The 21731-nt window shown below is 46.5% G+C and overlaps 1 protein-coding gene across 1 annotated transcript; it reads right to left on the bottom strand.

Annotated features, from left to right (window-relative positions):
• Positions 1-13716: 13716 nt before the first annotated feature.
• On the bottom strand, positions 13717-21198 carry LOC127469651 (retinoic acid-induced protein 3-like). The gene is given in 5 exon segments (XM_051784284.1): positions 13717-15783; positions 16459-16511; positions 17504-17581; positions 17584-18473; positions 21036-21198. Coding segments are annotated over 4 exon segments (1068 nt in total). The 5' UTR covers positions 18428-18473; positions 21036-21198; the 3' UTR covers positions 13717-15690.
• Positions 21199-21731: the final 533 nt, after the last annotated feature.

Raw genomic sequence — 21731 nt, 5'->3', positions numbered from 1 at the left:
TGGACTGGGAAGCTAGGTGGATTTGGGTTTAAGAGATGTGTGTGTTGGGGATGTGTCTTCTTCAGCACATACTTTTCATGTCCCAAAAGAAAATAGAGAAGGATTGCCATGGCAAATATTCTCCCTTGTTTTCCAGTTTTGTTCATTTTTTTTTATATCCCCAATGTCTAATTTAAGATCTTTCCTAATTGGAGTCCAAAAAAGCAATTGAAATGTCTTCTACCATTAAACAAAAAGTTCAGACACCTTCCCACACAACTGTAGAAGTACAAGATCAACATAATTGAATGTTGCTGTAAGATAAGAGGAGAGGATCTGAAATTTGAAATGCATCATGCTCAGACAAATGAAACAAATGAAACCTTTTACCCAAAGCAAAACACTGAAATAAAAAGTAGAGTTCAGCATGACAGTTTTGGGCACTTCCCTGCTGGTGGATGTTTCTTCTTGTTTAATCACTGATTGCAGAGTTTCTCAATACTCTTTATGACTCAGCTTTGCAAAGGAACATCTTTCCAAATCAACATGTGCTGGCTCACTGAAGTATGGGTGCCTTCCAACTCAGAATATTCTGTGATAAAAGCAATTCCTACCTGCCCATGGGAAGCAGTGAATGAATTCCTTGTTTTGCTTTGCTTGCATGCATGGCTTTTGCCTTACCTATTAAACTGTCTCTATCTCAACCCACAAGTTTTCTCACTTCTACTCTTCTGATTCTCTTCCCCATCCCATCAGGGTGGATGGAAGAGTGAGTAGCTGTGTGGTGCTTCATTGCTGGCTGGGGTTAAACCCTGGCACACCTGCACACCAACACCTATGCATGGGAAACCAACGCTGAAGGAAAAAAAATCCTGTGGAGGTGTAGGAAGGAGAATGTTGATGTCTTGATTGTGCTGTCTCAGGGGAGAGTGGTGTGAGGGTGGGTTGGTTGAACATAATGTCTTGGGTACCCCATGACTGACACTCTGGCCCTTCACCTTGGCAGAGGTTGGCAGGGGAGACAGAAAAATCCCTTTCAATAGGGCTTATGCCCTGATGGCTGCAGCAAAGTTAAAGACAGAAAAGGAACCAGAGATGCTTCCCAGCTTCTCCAGCCCTGCTTTAGAAAGACTCTGTCTCCTCCCTACAGCAGGCCCCAGGGAACAAAGATCTCCCTGGAAATCCCCTACATGACTCTCCTCCTGATGTGTTGCCATCTGCTTTGCACAAGCCTCTGGGATACGCCTTTGTGGAAAGCAAGGCTCTTCCTCTGAGCACATCTTTGGCGCTGCTTCCCAGGAGGGGTGAAATCCTGAGCTGTAAAGAGCAGTTGAGACTGCTCTGAGCACCCCTCCCTGTCACGAGGCAGGGAGTGAAACAGAAATGACAATTTTATGAGAGACAGCGTCTTGGGAACCTTGTCTAAAACACCCTCCAGTGTGAATCAACCTGCCCAGTCGATTTCAAAACTGTGAAAGCAGTCCTGTAGGTTTTGGAGTGCTTGCTTGATCCAAATGGGGAAACAGGGTCTGGAGCAAATAGAGAAGTCAAAAATGGGTACAGTTTCAAGCACACAGGGTGCCCAAGGGTGGTTTTGTTCCTCCCAGGTGTATTTGTTGTTTTGGCTGTGTGTTGACCCCTATGTAGCTTCATGCCTCACCTCTTCCATCTCACTGGGCATGGCAGTGGCACTGCTCACCTGTGGGGCCAGCAGTGCCTTGTTCCCCACTTTGCTTCTCAGATGCATGCTCCAGGCATAGTTGGTATCAGCTTTTAAATGGCTGCACAGGACTTCTCTCTGAACCCAGGAATAAAGGTCAGATCTTGAGCCAGGGGAGTTGTTTGGCTGGAGACAGCTCTCCACAGAGCTGGTTTGTTAACAGGCAACAAGAGTTCATTTATTTTTCATTGCAATGATGCTATTTCTGAATAAGAGAAAAAAATAAAGTTTTTTTCTTAGCATATGATTTAATTTTTGGCCTTTAAAAATTTGTTTATTTTGAGTGAAAGCCCAGAATGCACAGAATGTAGCAAAAATTGCAGATACAGACAGGGATTTTTGTTTCACCTTTCAAGTTACTCCCACTCCTGATGCTAAGGCAGTAGCATTTGAAAAGGCTCTGGATGTTTTCCCTTTCCTTGGAATGAAACATGTGAAAGTAATAATCCTGAAGCAATGCTGGCAGCAGCTGCTTCCAGATAACTCTGTTGAAAGCACCAAGATACAAGCAGGCACACCGGGAGATGAGGAAACTGTCCTGAGAACTGTCACCTGGACAGAGTGTTTCTCAGTGACTTCAGTTCCTGCTCCTGGGAGATGCAGCAAGGGTATGAATAGGAGCTCCCCAAACAGTTCTGATGTGAAGGTAAGCACAGTTGTTTTCTAAAATGTTTGATCCCATAATCCACAAATCCATTTATCATAAATAGCCATCCAATGGCCCTCTGTTGTGACAAACTGTTCTGGAACAAATCCAGCTCCAGAACTATGAGAAGCTAAAAATGGTGTCTATTCCCATGGCTATAGACAGAGAGATGCTACTCAGCAACAAATGCCTTAAAAATAGCCCCTTATTCAGTGTTTGGGACTTGTCATTTCCCAGTGGTAAAAATGGATTCATTTTGGCACAAAATATGCATAATATGTATCCACAACTTTATAAATAGCGTTTATGAAATTATGTATATAATTTTATCTTAAATTGCTGCTGAGCAAAAAGACCAAACAATCTACAAGAAATTAACACAAAAGTTTTCTTTCTTAGATAATTGTAAGACTTCTGCCTGAGAAATGAAGATATCAAAAGAGACTTTCCTGTCCTCTCCTCTCCTTCTTTTCTCTCTTTAAGACAGCTTTAGGGAAAAAAAGTTGAAATTACTGCCATAATGGCAAACCTGATATCTATAAGCAAAGAAGAAGCCTGGGCCAAAGTTGTCACCCCACGCAAATTAATTCCATGGCTTCAGCTATTCTATAGGAGAGACATTTATAAATGCAGACCTTTATATCACTTGAGGTCCCAGCTTTTGCAGGTGGAGTCGCAACTGTGATAGAAATTAAGTTGTTGAGATTGGTGGTCTGAGCCAGAATTGGGGTCAATAACTAGAACATAACTTGAATTGACTCCTAAAGGAGTGTTTGGGGACCATGCTCTTTGGCTTCCTCTCTTGTTATTCTGCTTCCTTTCATCTCACTTGCCCTTGTAGTACTGACGCAGGGCCAAAGCATTGGTACTGGTGGGTGGAGAAGATAAGGTCTCATTGGAGGTTCCTGGGTATCTTTCCTTTCCCACTTATTGGCTCTGCTGAAATGGAGCAGGTACAAATATGAAGGCTTTGCTGCTGCCCTGCTCCAGGCTTTCCTGTCTGCTCTCTACCCTGTGGAGCCTAGCTGCAGGCTGAGGGTCCTTTTTGTCTCAGGTACAGTCTGTAGTGCCCAAAGCCCTGAAAACGGGTAGGAGAAGGAGTGGGAAAAAAATATTGCAGCATTGGAGCAATAATGTAGCAAAACAAAATGTGAAGCCTTATAGGAGTGGACAACAATTTTGGTAAAGAACAGAACTAGTTTCATTCACTCACATCTGCGTGTCTATACTCAGAAACAGCTGGATCCAAGTGGTAGTTTACTCTGGGTCAGATTGCCACAGCCGTCACTGATAGTCCAGAGTGGGGACTGCCCACCAGAGGAGTGACCCATGGCCTGCCAGGAGGAGCAGGGTGGAGAGCTGGACATGTGTGCTGGAGGATGCCATCCCTATACGACATCATGCCTTGGAGCTGTGTTTGTGAGGTCTCAAGATATACTGTATGAGCAGACTTGGTTGTCCTGTCCTAATCAGACGGGATGAGATAGATTAAAAGTGGGGTTGGGCAACTGAGAGAGGAGAAGAAAATGGGCTTCCCAGAACAATGCAATGGTGCAGGACAGCAACTTCACTGAAATTCTGAGATCCTTCAAATTGTAACACTTTTCCTTAGAAATCAGCATTTAAAAAATCTTTTTAATGAAATATGTAGTTTTTAAATTTGAAAATAAGTCTTAGAATAGTACATTTTTTAAAAGGATGGGTTTTTTTCATTTTTTTCCTCATACGATTTCAGAAAGTCAGTAATATTTTCTGGGGAAAATGACATCCTTCTTCATTTTACCGAAATTATCAAACGGTTTCTAAGGCAATTTACCAATAGCATTAGGGTTCACTTTTCTACCTCTTGAGGGGTCAGAGAGGTCTTGGTCAGAGAAATTAAGGGATAGACAAAAATGTCAGAACTGTGCTTTGATATTTTCCCAACTCTTGCTAAAGCAAAAAATATTACCTGTTAATGTGATAAAAAGGAGTGTGGTTAGCAGGAGATTTATGCCCTCCTGGAGACATGGTGTGATAGCTCTCCTCCAAGTTCTCTCATGCTATTTCCATGGCAACTCCATATAATGATAACTCCCACAGATTTTCTCCTTTTATCTGTTATTTTGGTCCCAGATAGCAATGGAGTTACGGCATACATTTCTTTCACACCATTTGATGCCCATCGACAACCAAAGTAAATAATGTTCTCATTCTTTAGGCCTTTAGAAAGCACAGTTAGTTCACAGCGCTTTCAGGAATTCACCTGCAGAGCTGGACAGAGCAGAGACAGGGGAATCAGTGCTACAGATGTTCAGAGGAAGCTGCAAAGTATGAATACTCACTGTCAGCACAATGTGACAGGATTACATCCCACTCCTGCTTTTCTCCTCCCTTTGGCCAGGATAACAGCTGGAGGCTAAGTAGGAGGCCATGGTGTAATGGGAGGTTTGGGTGCAGGGAGCTGCATCTCAGCTGTCCTTCCCATGGAGACAGAAGGTCATTCTGCCTGACTGGGACATGCTCCCATTCCCCCTGCTGTCAGTTCATGATTGCAGATCTGGTCCAGCTCATGAGACAAGGATTGGGAGCTTGTCCCAGGCATAGCTGCAGCCAGGGAAACCCTTGACCAGGTGCCTCTAACCCATGATTTCCTCCCTCTTATGAAATCTCTGCAGCAAGCTGCTGCTGGCTGATTTTACAAAGCAGAAGTGGCAGGCGTGCAGCTTGTTCCTGGAAACCTACACTTGCTTCATTTAGCTAGTAGGACATGACAGGGCAAATTATTAACATTGGAGAGGAGAGTCCACAGAGATCCTGGACTCTAGCTGTCAGCGTGGGCTGTACCCAGCTTCTGTGCTTGGGCTGCAATTCAGTCAGTGCCAGGAAGCACAGGACAGTCTGATGTGGAGATCTATCCCAAGCACCCCCTTATTCATGCCTTGAGAGCATCCAGGTGTTTTGACCCTCCACATTTCTCCCTACAGAGAAGGGATCTTCCTCCAGAAAGGGATCTTAAACCTTACACTTGATAATAGCATCCCTTCTGAATAAGGCTGCTGATCAGAAGAGTTGTCCTATCTGTTTGGTCTTCTCTGTCCTGTAAACCAGCTGTTGTTGGGAGCTTTGCTGGGGCTCAGGCTGTTCTAATAGATGGAGAGGCTAATTATGTGAGAAATTATTCAGTTCTCCACGTGCAGAGAAATTTGTGAGGATGGGGCATGCCAAGGATCAATACTCCCCTTCTATAAGAGTGGTCATAGCAACTGCATGGAACAGTGGAAAAGATGGCACTGCACCCACAGGGACCACATCCGATTGCTGTGCTCCCTTGGGATTTGGGTTGCCCACTACCCTGGAAGGGTAAGTCAAGAGGGGACACAAAATCTCCTTGCTCAGTACTCACCAGTCAAATGGGTCCGTCTTCCTTCCACCTTTAAAGAGATTAGGATGGTTTCAGATGTGAGATCTTTTGCTGCTTAGCTTCACCTCATTGATACACAATGACAAGAGTTATTCCTCAGGAAATTGGAAAACTATCCAGAAATTCCATGCTGTGATTAGCCCCTGTTCTCAGGTTAGACAATCTATTTTCTGGTTTAGGACTGGCGTCCCTGACTGCCTGGGTAACAGTAAGCCACTGTCTCAGCTGTGGACCCAGCCTGTTTTTTGTGTGAGATGATGTGTGTTTGCAGAAGCTGGTGTGTGTCAGCCTCCAGCTCCCCTGCAGTCACCTCTGAGTCAAGCTAGAGGACTGCAGATGTGATTATCCAGAAATCACCTCCATTACAGGGAGAGGCAGGAGGGTACAGTATCATAGAATCATATATGTTGGATCTGAGATCATCAAGTTCAACCTTCAATTGAATACCACCATGCCCACTAAACTATATTGTGAAGTGCCACCTCTACTCCTTTTTTGAACACTTCCAGGGATAGTGACTGGAAGCAGCCCAGGTTTGAATCTCTTTTCTGAATGACACAGACCAATTCACCCGGGCTTGTGGGTGAGCAATCACCTAGGCATGGTGGAAATTTGACCTTGAGCTTCTGCCCTTAGTGTAGGAAGTATCATTTCCCCATCATGCTACTGTGATGGAAGGATAAGCATGTGAAAGTCCTCCTGAAGGACTCTTAGCAATTCAAAAGAAAAAACAAGAACAAAATAGAAAAAATTCTAAATAGTAGATCTGAGGTCACCAATGCAAATTGGTGCCCAGCACCTTGCCCATATGTATTATGATGATCCCATCAAACACAAACAATTCCCCATTCCCCCAGGCAGAGCTGGGGTTGGGGCAGTGGGGTTAAACACAGCAACACGTATCTGCTAAGAGGGAGGCCACAAAGACATGTTTCTAAAATCCTTGTATAAAATGTTTCCAAGTTCATGGGGTTTTTTTGTTTGTTTGTTTTTTGGTTTAGTTTGGGTTTTGTTGGTTTTTTTTTTTAATTCTTAGGATGTTACTAAGACACATATACCCATAAAATTTAATTCTTTCCATCCTCAGACATATAGATGTCTCTAAAGTAAGAACTAAAGTAAAAGAAACTTCTGCCATTGATTTTACCAGCAAGAATTGAACTTTTATTTCCAAGATCCTCACTTCAAAAGTATCATCATGCTTCTGATAATTTCAATGTGAGCATTGTAGGCACAGTTGGAGGCAGAGCATGCCCCAAAAGCTGATTACATTCAAAGAGTGCACTGTGAAAGAGAAATCAGGTGAGACACTAGCAAAGGTTTCATCTCTTTGGGATCCTGTAAAGGAGCATGCAGCTTCTTTCAGCTTTTCCTCGTTGATTCAGTAAAGTGGATTCCACTTTTAGAGATTATTGCCAGACAATAAAGACAAATTATATTCAAAAAAAGGCAAAACCCATAATGAAACTTGCAGAGAAATGACTTTTCCCTCCTCTTACCCCACTTGTCCCCAAATTTGAAAAGAATCACTTGTAGCTAGAGCCAGGACTGGACACCTCAGTAAATCTGGCTTTAGAACTTCTGCTGTCAGATGAAAATGTGATGGCCACCAAGACACGAAACACTGATCTGGTGTGAACTCACTCAAACACTTTGAATAGGATAAAAGTGGTTCGTGATCTATCTTCGTGCGTTCTCGGTAACTCCGCAGGAACGGGACCGTGTTCACGGTGGATGCAAATCCCACAGTGCCCCCGCCTGGTTACTGAAGATCCCGATGTCACGGTAAAATAGAGACGGTTCTAGGTTTCATGCCCTCACATGGGACAGATTTTAGTTCGTCTTTCAGAAAGTTCACTAAAGCACAGAGGGTGGCAGAGGCTATCTCCTCCTAAGACGGGAGCAGGGTACAGGGAGAGAGTAACAGTAGCACTGTGATGCTGCTGAAGAGACAGCTCTCAGGTCATTTGAAGCAGTGCTACGACTGTCCCACCGTCCTTCAATCAGCCCGTGCGCTGGAGAACTGAGCATACTTTGGCTGTCAGCACACATGTCCTTGCACCAGTGACACCATCTGTCTGTGCTTAAGAACTGGGCATTTAATCTTAGCCCTGACAGTGTGTCATCTCACACAAATAATTTGCCAATTTTAACCCAAAAGTCTGGATGTAACAAAGGGGAACCACAACACAGCCTTGATACATAGTAGTGATGGTGGTGATGGGTGAGGAGGAGAAAGGACAAAGAAAAGTCATGTTATCTACCTGCTGCTTCTTTGTGTAATGAAATTGTCCTGTCCACACTGCTGCCAAACAGGCTTTGACACTGGGGATCTCCTGGCTTGCTGACTGGCACAGTTCCACCTAGGCAAGCCCAGGAGCTGGTGACCTCCATTTGGGAGGCTGGATAGAATGGGGAGCAGAGCTGGTGAGCCATAATCTACCTGGAAAGTCAGTCCGCCAGAAGCATGCCCACTTGCTGCCCTATCCCAGTGACTGCCAGTCTCCCACAGTCTTGTGAAGCACCAGGAATTTGGGGTGCAGGGTCTGGGGTCTGACTGATCTTCATTCACCTCACCAAAGATGGGCAGGAGTCTCTCCAGGCAGCCATTTCTCTTGAACAGCTAAAGTACAGACAGTCAGGAAGAGGCTAGTTGAAATCCAACTAAACTGTGCTGTGCCTAAAATAAAATGAGTTCAGAGACAAGGGCTTTGTGCTACTGTATAAAACAAGCTGAACGTCACAGTGGAAAAGCTTCCTTTTTCAGTTGGAAACTTTCAGTTGCTTGCTTGGTTGTTGGGGGTTTTTTTGTTGTTGTTTGGGGTTTTTTTATTGGAACATTCTTAGTCAAATCATTTCACGGCAGCAGAACTGCAAATTTTACCAAAGTTCAATGTAAGGCCATGAAACAACTAAAAATAACTCTTCCTTTTTCTTTTCTTTCTTTTCTTTTCTTTTCTTTTCTTTTCTTTCTTTTCTTTTCTTTTCTTTTCTTTTCTTTTCTTTTCTTTTCTTTTCTTTTCTTTTCTTTTCTTTTCTTTTCTTTTCTTTTCTTTTCTTTTCTTTTCTTTTCTTTTCTTTTCTTTTCTTTTCTTTTCTTTTCTTTTCTTTTCTTTTCTTTTCTTTTCTTTTTTTCTTTTTTCTTTTCCACTAAAGCTTTAACGAGATGCGGGGTTTTCTGTCTGGGGTGTTTTTTGTTTTAATTAGCACACAGTATGTTTCCCCCCGGCAGGATCAGGCCCCCGCTCCCGCCCATCCCTGCGCGGATCCCGGCGGGGCCGGGCCCGGGGGCGGCCGCAGCCGCGGGGGCTCCGCGGGGCGACGGCGCCACCCGGCGGCGGCTTCGGGTGCTGCCGGCACGACCGCCCGCTCTTTTCCTCGCACCGACCTTCTTGGTGGCGTTGCCTCCGCTTCCTTTGCGGAACTAGAAGCCTAAAAACCAGCCTCCTCCCTGTTTTCGAGGCGTTCGATTTCAATCCTGCCAGAATTAGCGCGGTGGGGCGGGGCCCACTGCTCTGGAGAGCACCGTAGGTAGCCGGTGGGTGCTGGAATCATCCTGCATCCTGCGTGCCTCGTGGCTCCCTTGGCGCCAGTCTCAGGTAGCTGAGTTAGGGGCTGACGACATGGCAAACAGGCAGTGAGAGAGGGTGGTTCGGCACTGCTAAAACCGGAGAGCCTGCAGGAACAGCCTGTTTTTTTGATTATAGGGGCACCGTGGGATGCCCAAGTGACACTGAGATTCAAGCATGTGTTTGTTCAGCCTGGCGAAAGCAATAGAGAGCTGATTTGCAGGAAAATGTAGTTTCTTACAGCACCAAGCAAAGAGCGGTACCAAAGCCCAGGATGCTACCCACATCCCTTTCTCTGCATGATTAGAGATCTCACAGAAATTTTTCAGCATTTCTTTATACTCAGTCATTTGATCCTCACTACAGACTGTTTTGAGGGAGAAACAACAGACAGTGACATATGTTGGAGACAGAGCATTCTATTTCAGCTCTTGACTAATTAATTAGAAAACAAGATGCCCATTTTGTAAGCCATAGCCTTTGCTTTCTCCTCAAATGCACCGGTTACCAGCTCTGCCTGGCTGACTCTGGAGGTAGATACAAATAAAATCAGCCTGGCCAGCCAGGATGGCAGCTCCTGCTCCATGCCTGGCACTTGAGAAAGCATTTTGCAGAGAATGGTACTTATATCTAGCACAGTGCTTCACTCATCACCATAGCAAAAGCAAAGCAAACACCAGTTGCCCTAGAAACTGCATGTGGCAAGGCATGTTGACTTTAGGGGAGGGAAAGGTTCCTGAATAGGAGAGTCCTGGGTACAGAAGGGTGAATGTGCTGCAGGGAGGGAGAGGGGACAGGACATGTCCCAGGCACACAGGCACCAAGATGGCTGGAGTGGGGCAGGGACCCCCAGGAGAGCCTCTCATGGCCACTGTCCTGCATTGCTCAGAGCAGTGGCTAAGACTGCCTTGAGGCAGAGGCAGCAAGTCCGTGTGGTTGGGTATCCCAGAGTGCACAACTTCACTGAGCACAGCTGGTCACCAACAGCTCACCAACCCCAGCATGGGTGGAAAGATGCAGACCAGGTGGTGCACAAGGGCTGGGCTTGCTGCTGCAGAGGCACACCTCCACTTTGCATTCAGAGCCCCAGAAAGCAGGCAAATTAGAGCAGGGGCCTTTGGGTTTCCTTCTCCAGGACTTCCTGCTGGGAGAGGCAGCTACCACTGCAGCCTTCAGCTTTGTGGCCTTGGGTGCTATTTCTGGCTCCTGCCGGAAACAACCTGCCTTAGAGATGTAACCTCAGGACTGTTGACTCTCTTCTATTTATAATCACACAAGCTCCTCCAGGGCAAAGGGAGTAACTGATGCTGGGGAAAATTAATCTGAAGAAGGCATTGTCCAGCAATGAGCACTTATGGCAATGTATGCCAACCACATACCAGGCTGCATGAGTAAGGGTGAAGTCAGCAAGGTGAGGGAGTTGGTTATTCCCTTTTATTTAGTGCTCATGAGGTTGTATGTGGAGTACTGTGTCCAGTTTGGGTCTCTCACTGCAATAGAGCTTGATCAAGTGGAACAAGTCTGGCAGGGGGGCCACTGAGACAGCTGGGAGCTGCTTAGAGCATGTCACCAGGAGGAAAGACTGAGGGATCTGCTCAGCCACCAGAAGAAAGGCTAAGGGGGTTGCTTTTGTCTATTAACTAAATGGATGCTATAGAGAAGATGGGACCAGACTTCTCTTAGAGGTACACACTGAAAGGTCACGGGGATGACAGAGAAATTGCAACGAGGGCAATTGTGATTAGACACAAGTTTAAAAAAGATACCAGTGAGGGTGGTCAGACACCAGCACAGGGACCCTGAAAAGCTGTGTGATCTCCCCTTTGGAGATATTCAAAGCTTACCTCAAATCTGGTCTAGCTTTGAGTTGAGCCTTCTTCAGGCTCTTCTGCCTGAAGACTTACTAGACTAGACCTCTACAGAGGTCCCATCTGACTGAAGCCTTTGTGTGACTCTGTAATACTGCTAAACCTACCAAAACGTAGGAAAGACCTGGAAATGAGGAAGAACTCTGTTGTTTCTCAGGACCACCAGTTCCCTGCATGTGTGTGAAGGGAGCTTTGAAGGGAGCTTGGGGCAGAATAAAGCAAGAGGCATCCCATGTGTTACCTACACATAACCTTGACACTGGCAGCTTTTAGATTTCACATTTGTCTTTAAGAAGCTGCAAAGCCAGTCCCTCCCTGGGAAGCGCGTGTATGGAGGAGAAGAATGTAAGCTAAGCAGCCCACCTGGCCCAGTGGAAATGTAGGGGATTTAATGTTGCCTCTTGCTCCTCTCAGTGTTGTTCCCCTCGAGGTGCTGCTTAAGGGCTGTAATGCAGCTACTTGGGATGGCTGAAGGAGACTGTGCTCCCAGCTGCTTACTTTGCCTCTATCAGAGCCAGAAAAATGGGAGGTATTTCTCCTCTTCAGCTACGTTTTTTCTGGCCCAGTATGATGACGCACACTGAAACATACAGTGTAGGGTTTGTGTGGGAGGAGGTGACTACTGTCATTGGGCACTGGCCACACCATCTGTAATGTCAGCCCTGTTGTGAGACAGTCAGTCACCTTTGACAAAGGAACAACATGCACAGCTGGACCAAAAATTGCCACATCCAAGATATGACCCTGTGATTCTGTTCCTTGGGGAGCAGATCTGATTAAAGTGATCCCCTGGCCCTGTGAGCCTGGAGAGAGTAGTCCCAGCTGAAGAAGGGGGACTCATGACCCCTGTGCCACAAGAGCTACAGGATTTGTGGGGAGAGGGTGAATGCCTCCCAAAGAAACATCTTGTTAGGGAGGGTGGCACTGGCACCAGCTACCAGAAGGGGAGCTTTTTGGCAAACCAGGGAGCATTTGGGAAGTAAAACCCCGCAAGGTCCTTCCCCATTCCAGGCCGTGGCACCACTGACCTGTGTCTGTGCTCCAAGGGTTTATTGCACCATTCATGTTCACTCCTGGCCAGGCACGTGGAGCCCTACAGCCCTGGCAAGGCCATGGGATGGTGACCCTGAAGGTCCTGGGACTGAGCAGTGTTTTTGTCATTCTTTGCTCTTTTCCCATGACACCCCTGACCTGAAGTTCAGCAGAGTTTATCCTATCTCCCGATAATCCTGGCTGCTTTCATAATCCAAGTGTGCTCTGTGCCAACCCTTCTCTGGTGTGTACATTTCTGATGCTCTAGTCTCCTTGAACAGGGAGAGGAGGGACCAGAAACCAGAGGGCCCTGAAGGCAGCATACCTGCAACCACTACCACTAAGGGAGCCCTTTGCAGGAGGGTGGGTAGGGATGAGCCTTACTGGGTTTACAGGCTTTCAGTGAGCAGATTTTAAGAAAAAACAGCACAAGGATTAGACAACCTTCCTGCCTCCTCAACTCACCTGCCCCTTTTGGGTCTAGTCTGTCTGGCCCCACCAGTTTAGGATTTCCCTGGGACATGTGTGTGTGTGACTAAGTGGCCAACTGGTTTGGTTTAAGCTCGGTTATAAGGAGAGAGGAAACTGCTGTTTTCCCAAAAGTCTCTCCTGAGGTGTGAGAAATCTTCGGAGCAGCAGCACCCCTTTCCTACTAGTGTCAAGTTCCACAGAAATTCGTATTTATTTTGGCATTAAATCAGCCCTCAACCAAAGCTGCCTTAATATTGAACAAGTGCAAAATAGCTCTGGGCAGATTAGTATTTGTGTCATTACAGAGGTTTAAAAAAACTACTCTAAAAGGCACTGTAAATCCATGGAAGGAGATTTTCATTCTCTGCCGAGCAGCATACACAGTAACAGCCAAGTAATCAAGAAAATCACCATGCCCTGAATCGATGGGAGTGCATATGGTGTCTCTCATCCCTTCTGGTTCTGCTCCCTCTGTGGCAGTTAGTGAAGGAGTCAGTGAGCACCTGGGTTATAGAAAACATGCACGGTAAGAGAACACTTCACTCTTATTTCTCCCGCTAACCTGTCCCTTTGCTCCACCAGAGTGCACTGAAGCAGGGAAGCTGGCTCTGTTTTAACACATTTTTGAATCATCCTGGGACACAGTTGATCTGCATTTAAGCCATCAGTGACACCACATCTACTTGAAAACCTAATTTCTTTAAAGTTCATTGTTTCAAGCACATCCCTCCTATCTTCAGTCTGCAAATCAAGAAGTTGCATTGTGGCCTTTTCACCGCCTCCTCCCCAGTGTTACTTTAGCATCCTTGAGTTTTCTCTCCCATCCTGTGTTACACCTGTGGACTGTTAGGTGGAGGGGAGAAGAGGAGGGGAGTTAGCATTATTTCCACCTCAAACTTACTAGAAAAAGGCAAGTTATCTCGTGACACATTTCAAACCAATCCTTAGGAGGGCTCTTTTTCATGCCAAGTGATTCAGAAGCCTCAAATGTCCCTCTGTTGCCTTTCAGTGCTGGTGCAAAGAGTGGGGAAGGCCGAGGCTGACATATTCTAGACAGCACTGTGCCTGAGGAAAGGGCAAGAGCATATGGACATGTAGTAGCATAACATATGTAAAATCTCATGGGAGAGGATCCTCTAAAAAGGGAGATTATAGCCTCATACCATCAGGTAGTTAAAAAATTTTTATTATCATTATTATCATCATCATCTTCAGACATAATTATTTTGCTTTGATATTGTTTTCTACTTTCAAATAAAAATATTACATGTATTAGGAACATCAGAAAGACATAGTTTTACAAACTGAATTACATACCTTGTATTCCTTTCTTGTTCTTGATTGTGCAAGTACCCAACAAGACACAAGTGAATAAATACAGGAATATTGACACAGCAGATACAGACACATGCAGTGATGAAAAGTTCACATCTTTCCTCCAGCATTTGCTTCCCATGGCTTGGTTTTATATTTATTCATTTTTTAAGCACCTTTAACATTGAAACAACTTTCTTCATTCAAGAAAAGTAGAATGGAGAAGCTAACCCTCCTCTTACACTCTCAAGCAGCTGATCTTTCATCCACAAAGATAGCTTCGAAGAAGCCAGCATCTCTTTGCCATTTTCGCTCCAAGTGCAACCTCCCAAGTGGCCCACTCCAACCCATGGAGAGCTATTGCTATCACCCCACCACCCTTTGCAGGAATCACATTCCCGAGACAGAACACCAGTTTCTCATAGGCTGTTTTGGTTTTTATTAATTAAATATTCCACATACAACGTATAAATACATAGCTGTGTCAGACACCAGTGTACCATACACACCCACTTGGAGAGCTCTCTGTAGTTATGTATGAAATATCATGGAAAACTATTTATCAAATGCAAAGCAGGCTACAGAATGATTCAACTCTGCAGGCTTATTGCTCATCACCAGGGTGCAGTCCACACACACACGCACACAGACGTGCACATTCTCATGCTTACTCACACTTGGGAAGAAGGATGTCCTCCCTCTGTAACCTGGCTGCTTGGGAAATGTTTGTGTTAATGCCACGGACACATTCAGAAGGAGGCAGAGCTCCAAGGTTCACAAGATTAAATCCCACCAGGGTATTGCAAAGAGATGTATAGAAGGGGTTTTGTCTTCGTGGATCCACAGCCTGCAGTGGCAGGGGTGAGAAGGGACCCAAACCCCTCGTTTGTGGGGTTGGGCTCCTCCTGGGGAGTTCAGCTGGGGCACGTGGTCAGGAGTCAGAGCCAGGAGGGAGGCTGATGCTGAAGTGCAAACTGAAAAATCTGTCAGGGTAAATAGATGTAGCTCTTTTTATGTCTTAATTTTTTTCCCCCTCTCCACCATGGTCCCTAGATGATGAGGAAGGTGTTGGAAGCAATTATGAAAATGAAAAAAGGAATACTCTCTCTCTCTCTCTCTGTCTCTGTCTCTTCTACACTGATCTCTGGAGGAGAGCCAGGCAGGGCTGGGAGTGGGCACAAAAGTAACAGTGGATAGATAAGGGTGTCCTCAGTAGTACCTGAGATGTCTATATGGGGGGGCAGGAGTAGGGGATGTGTAGGGTTGATGCTCCTGGTCCTGCCTCTTCTCCTGTCAGATGTGGGGTGCAGGCATACCCACAAGCTGATTAAAGCAAGTCCTCTCTGGGGCAGAGCCAGCTGCAGACCCAGCTGACGATCTTCCTGCTTCTCTAGCCTTACAGCATTCCTGCTGAAAATAGGCCATGACAATCCTCTGTCAGAAGAGAGAAGCTCCATTTCATGGAGACAGAGCGTGCAGGGACAGGATGGCCAGAGCAGTGTCTGAAAGCTGGGTTTGAAGAATGAGAGGGGGCTACAGGGGTGCCTGTGTGGGGAAAGAGGATCCCTCTCCTCTTTTGCTGGTGTGGGTTGACTCTCTTCTGAAGGATCATCTCACTTGTGACCATATGGCCCACTCCCCATGCCTCTGCTGGTGGGCACTTAGTGTCTTTGCTCCCTGTGGAGCTGCTACATGGGGCTTTTCCCACCAGTGTAGTCATGGTATGGGCTCGTCCGGGCCTTGGCGCGAGGGATGGAGAAATCATTCTGGGGTTCGATGGTCTGAAAAGGAAGCACAAAAGCCTTTGTCTTTGAAAAGTGGAGAGAAGTAATAGAATAGGACTTAACAAAGGAGGGGAGGGAGAAACAGAGCTGAAGGTTTCCTCAGAATGTGATCAACGAGGCAGTGAAAGAGGATCCTGGCAGAACAAATCAGTGATGGAGACGTGTCACCAGAGGACATGTGGGGGCCTGATGTGAGCTACTAGACTTGGATAGGCTGTGGTCTGAAGGAGGACTGGTGAATGGACAGGTGGACATGCAGACTGCCCATATGGGATCTGTACTGCAGTGTCCAGTGTCTGCAGGTGGGAATACATTCAGGGCATGGGCTGGGGAAATAAGCACGATCTCCTTAGGAAAGGGCACAGTCTACTGCAGGAACTGTGCTCAAAAATGTGATATCAAAGCCCGAAATATTAAAAACTACACCTCAGACTTTACCTTGGGCCCTTTCTTGCATTCCCATGTCCCTGGACATGTCACAGCTCCTTCCCCCCAGCCACAGGCACCTCCATGAACACGTCATGGTATGACTTGGCTCCATGCAAAGCACCTGTCTGCCTCCACAGAGCCTGCTCTAGCTCCGTCTGTCTTTAGCCCTTCTACTTTCCTTGCCTTCAGTACCCAAACAATAGCCTCCATGTGGTGAAAGAGATGACAGGGGCATGAACTTACCTTCATTGGAAAGTGAGAAGTGTATGGGGAGTAGCTGGGGTCTCCTCTGTTTCCTGGGTCACAAGACAAGAGGAGGGGAAAGTTAGTGCATCAGCATTATACAATAGCTTGGAAATACCACATCAAGGGAGACTCAAAGGGCCCGTGGCTACATAAGCAGCTGCTTTTAGACTTGTCCAACTATACAATACGCAGACAGGAACGGGTTAAAATCCATAGGTGGATGACTTATTAAATATTTCCTTCTGAAAGCAGGAATGAAAAGTATTGCAAATAACAGGACATAGGTAGCCTTGGAGTTTAGACACCTCCTGTTGCCTCACAATCACTGTCACCATCACCAGCCAAATCCCTCCCACTTGTATGCACAAGACCCCGTCTGCGGTATTCCCTGGGAGAGCACAACCTTTCTTAGCTATTCTTTTACAGACCTGGGGGTTTGACTCCAGGTGACAAATGTGATCTCAGTAGCAGATCCACAGGAAAGGGAATCACATCTCCTGCCCATAGATTTGGGAAGCCTCAACTGATAAAACATTTTGCTTTGTCCAAGTAGGCAGGAGACTGATACAGAAAAGGAAGAACCTCCTTGCCTCCTTTTTGGATGTTGGGTTCATTCTTAAATGGATAATGGCAACGAGATCAGAACTGGAATAAATAACCTCCAAGCTATAACCTGAAGAGGTCTGATGAGCTGATACATCACTAAGAGACAAAAAACCCTCCTTATTTTTTACATGGACTTCCCTGACATAACAGGGTTGTAAGAAGTTGTGTTTCAGCCATGATATGCAGCAAGTCTCCTACTCAGTCACTCCTCCTACACATCTTCGGCATCTGCATTGGTCCTTACTCATTTCTGTCTTGTCTGGAGACTAATTTTCATGTGCATTTCTGAAGTTTAATCACTACGAAACTTTTTCCTACCTCTAAATTACCTATCCTCTTCAAGTCTTTTCTTGTAGCCCTCATACCCCTTTTAGCTCAAGAGTGGTACTTGCGTGCTTTGGGCTGGGGGACAATGGAGTCATTCACTTCCTCATACCTCGCACAATTTCATCTTGGGTGTAGGCACGGTTGTCCACGCCAGTTGCCTGCTTTATGAGTTTGGGCTGGCAAAGTCATTTTCTGGAGGGTAGTCCTCTAGCTTCAGAGGAGCAGTGAGGAAGCAAATTTCAGGGACGATATACATTATCAGGAAAATCCAACCATTGGACACCAGAGCAATGGCCACGACAGGATCATCCCAGGTTTCTTTTTGTAAAACTGTGTTGCCTTTTGTGAGCATAGTGATCCACACTACCCAAATGGCAATGGAGAACAGGACAGTGACAAAGATGTGCGCCCCATGCCTCTTCCAGCTTTTGTATGACCCACAGAACGTGAAAATGGAAACCAAGAAGGTCAGAGCCATCAAGAAGAGCACGTAGATCAAAAGCATGACAAAGTCCTTGTTGGTATCCTCCCGAGACATACTCAGAAAATTGTCTTTCTGGTTTACTAGCATGGTGACTAAGTACTCAATACTGATCACAACTTGTACCAGGGCAAAGGAAACAATGAGGAGCAGCAGCACCCGCCAGGAGAAGGGCTTTCTTCCTCTCACTAGTTTGCTGAGGTTGCAGGCATGGGTGAGGAGGCATGAGAAGCAGAGAGCAAAGATGACTCCAAATAGGAAGAAGCGAGTGGGGCGAGTCCTGTCATTGAGTTTAATGATGAAGGCAAAAGTGAGACCAAAAATGCCAAGTGTGCCTAGGAGAAAGAAAAAATAGACGGAGATCATGTGCCGCTTGCTGTTGTCTTGGACTTTGCAGATGAGAAAGAAGAGCGAGCAGATGAGGAAAATGGTGATGAGGATGCCTGCTGCAGCCAGCGACTCCAGGACAATCCCCCAGGCCATCTCTGTGTCACAAAGCAGGTAGTAGTCAGCATGGATGCTGCCGCAGCCGTGGGGAGGTGAGGTTGTCATCCTCTTGCCTTCCTGAACAACCTCCCTGTGAAATGTTTCCTCAAAGCTGTAGAAGAAAAGACACAGGCTGTCATATCAACCATCTGGGTGCTGCCAGCACTGAGGAACGAGAGGCAGGATAGACCTCCATCCTCACCTCACCACAGTGCTAAGGACATGGGGCCGTGGGAGCAGAGCCATCTCCTTGTTTGATATAGACTATCTATCAAAGACAAGCCAAGCCCCTCAGCAGGAGGCAATTCACCTTGCATGTCCTCTGCACTGTGCCTGAGGTTGTGCAATGCTGTAGGAGTGTGGGGAACAGGGAAAAGGTGAGGCGCTTTCACAGGCATTAGCTTGGTGCTCTGCAGTGCAGAGACCAAGCTGCCTTGTCACTTCTGTGATACAAGAGCAGCTGTTAGTCATAACACAGTTTACCCTTTTTTGACAAGTCCAAACAACATCAGTACCTTGTGCCAGTGAGGTTCAGCAGTGAACAGTGCAGAAAAGGAAACTCGTTATTCTGCTTGTTTTCCTTTTACTATCTCTAAAGCACTTTTGGCTGTGGTTTACTGGGATGAATGAAGAGGGAACTTTAATGCCTTTACTATTATGAGCAAAGGGGGAACCTTACTGCCTTTTATCCTCCAGATAACTAACCTGGATACCTCTGGCTTAGCTCTTCTCAGTCCAAATTAAATAGCAAATATAGGCCACCAACCATTAGCCCTAAACTCATACTCCTCCTTTTCATGGCAGTGCAGCAATAAGAAGTGTCTTGAAGACCTCAGTCTCCTCCCCAGGATATTGCCTTGCACTGACTAGAGGCCTGACATGTCAGAGCTAATGCTGTTCGTTGCATGAGAAGTAACCACCAAGTTACCGCGTGAGGAGTCCACAAGTCAATGATGTCAAGGTCCCTAATGCACCTAGCGCATTCCTGCTGTCTCCTCATAAGGATTTCAGTGCTGTCTGAATAAGCCTGTCTCGCCAGGGGATAAAGAGGGCTTAAGACGGCTGTTTAGGTGAGCTCTGCCCATCGCTGAGGGGAATTAAGTTCCCTATTTCCTTGGGAGCTTGAAGCATATGCAGAAACTACTGCACAAGGGGTTAGGTACTTCATGGCACATTAGATCCCAGGGACCAGGTACTGCTTTCTAGATACCAAATTGATCAGTTAGCCTCGGGTCACTAAAATCTATCAAAACAGGAGTTTAGATACAATAACAGAATGAAACATGGGCGAACCTGTGCTTAAAGGTGATCCACACTGGAAAACCAGGGGCTTTCTGACAGATAAACAAAAAAAATTAACCTTGCAAAATTTAGACTTTATTGCTCACTATGGCATTTGCCTTGATTTTCTCCCTCCAGAACAACATACTGCAATTATGAAGCTGGTTCGAAAGCCCTTCCAACAGATTTTAGGGAGTGCACACTGTTCTCAATAATGACAATTGATCTAATCAAGGGATGAACAAAGGGTGAAAATATCACTGACTCACTTTAAGCCCCACATATGCTCCAGTGTGACCTGCTTATAACTGAACTGGTGGAATATTCTTCCAGGTTTTAACCTCACTGTGTAAAAGGAGATGTACAGCTCTTCAAAAAGCTGACTACAATACAATGCAAATTATTCAAATATGCAGGAACTTCGGACTCCCATGGAAAGAACAGAATAAGTGAATAACATATGCAGGAGTTTTCACAAATCATTGTTCACTAAATTTTGGGGATTTATCTCTTGCACAAATAGCTGAGAGTTATCTGGATATTTCTGGGTAACAATGAATGAACCTTTCTGAAAATCTGTAGAGCAAATGCTAAAATTTTATCCACAGACATTTACTATTGAACTGGTTAGTTTATCTATTCACAGCTCTGGCAGATACAGACTGGTGCTCGCTGTTGGGGCACATGCAGAGCCCAAAGAGCCAGCATGAGACATGGCAGCACAGAGCACACCCATTTCTTTGAGTCCTGACTGGTGCTCACTACAAGTGGCACTTGCCACAGACAGCCACGATGGCCATTGGAACAAACAGGATGGAAAGAACCCTGCTGACTTGGGGAACTGGGCCACTTGTAATAATTTTTACTGTCCTTTTTTTTTTTTTCAGGGGTAGATGTTCTATGAGGCATGATGAGTCATGAAGCATCTCTGCCCTGTCTACTTGGGTGACTGTTGTCCCCCAGAAGCTGTGTGCTCATCCAGCACCTACAGAAGTGTCTAGGAATTCCAAGGGGTTCTGCAGTCAGTGCAAAGGAGTCTGTGCTGTGGTAACTTATACAGCACATCCCAAATCATGGCTCTCGCTTGACTGCTGAGTGCTGTCCCTCCACCCTGACCCTCCTCTCTCATGGATACTTGTGCATAAAATACACCCATCCACCCACAAATTTCAAATAGTTTCCCAGGAATGTCTCTCATAGCAAACACCCCCCACCCACCAGCTCCGGCTGGCAATCCCATATTAGAGTCAAGGGTGGGAGGCACTCTCAGCTCATTGTGGCACCCCATGCCCCTTCTCTCCCACCCCCCAGAGCCATGGTCCTGCACGCCATCCCATCCCAGCCGCAGAAGGCAGGCCCGCCCTGGATCCTGTAAAACATTGCCTTGAATTACCTCTCTGGGTAGGTAACAGGGAGGCTCCGTCTGCAAGAGGCAAGTTTCCAGTGCAGCAGTAACACGGGCACCGCCGCTTCCGCAACCCCGGCCCAGCAGGAGCTCCGCGCTCGCCCTCCGTGGGAGCTTTAACAGCTGGAGGGCTGGGGAGGTGGGGCTGAGCACGCCTATTCCAGTTCCACCGCCTCTCCTCTCCCACAGGACACGGCTATGAAAATTCGGTCCCTGTGCCAGGAAATGAAGTAAGACCTCCTGACGTCAGTGGGGCACTCACCCCTGCGTCGGGGTGGAGATGGAGTCGCTGCCTGTCCCAGCCCTGGGCCGGGACTGAATGCTGCTCAGTCAAGCACCTGATAAGGAGCTCCCCTGTCTGAGTCCTGGCACCCGTGGGTGGGGACCGGGACTATGAATAGTAGTGCATCTCCTCCCTGCTCCAAGTCTTTTGTCTCTTTGCATGCTTTCTCACCAGATAAGTGGTTGCAAAGTGAGAGATGAGAGGCTGTGGGGTGCGAACGGGCCCACGGTGCCCTGAGGGAGAGTGGCTGCAAGCCCAGCTCCAGAGATGGTTTCCTCGGGGCTCTTGCTGGGTGCTGCGACTGCATGTGGGGACTTGTCTGCTCTGCTTGTCCCTTCCACCTGCGCCAGCCAGCTCCTTTCCTGAAAAGGCCAGCTTGACTTTCCTTGTGTCTTGCTCAT

Source organism: Manacus candei, unplaced genomic scaffold, assembly GCF_025592945.1.
Source record: "Manacus candei isolate 608988 ecotype Guabito, Panama unplaced genomic scaffold, ASM2559294v1 h1tg000018l, whole genome shotgun sequence".
NCBI lineage: Eukaryota > Metazoa > Chordata > Aves > Passeriformes > Pipridae > Manacus > Manacus candei.
This window is presented reverse-complemented; position numbering and strand designations above follow the sequence as displayed.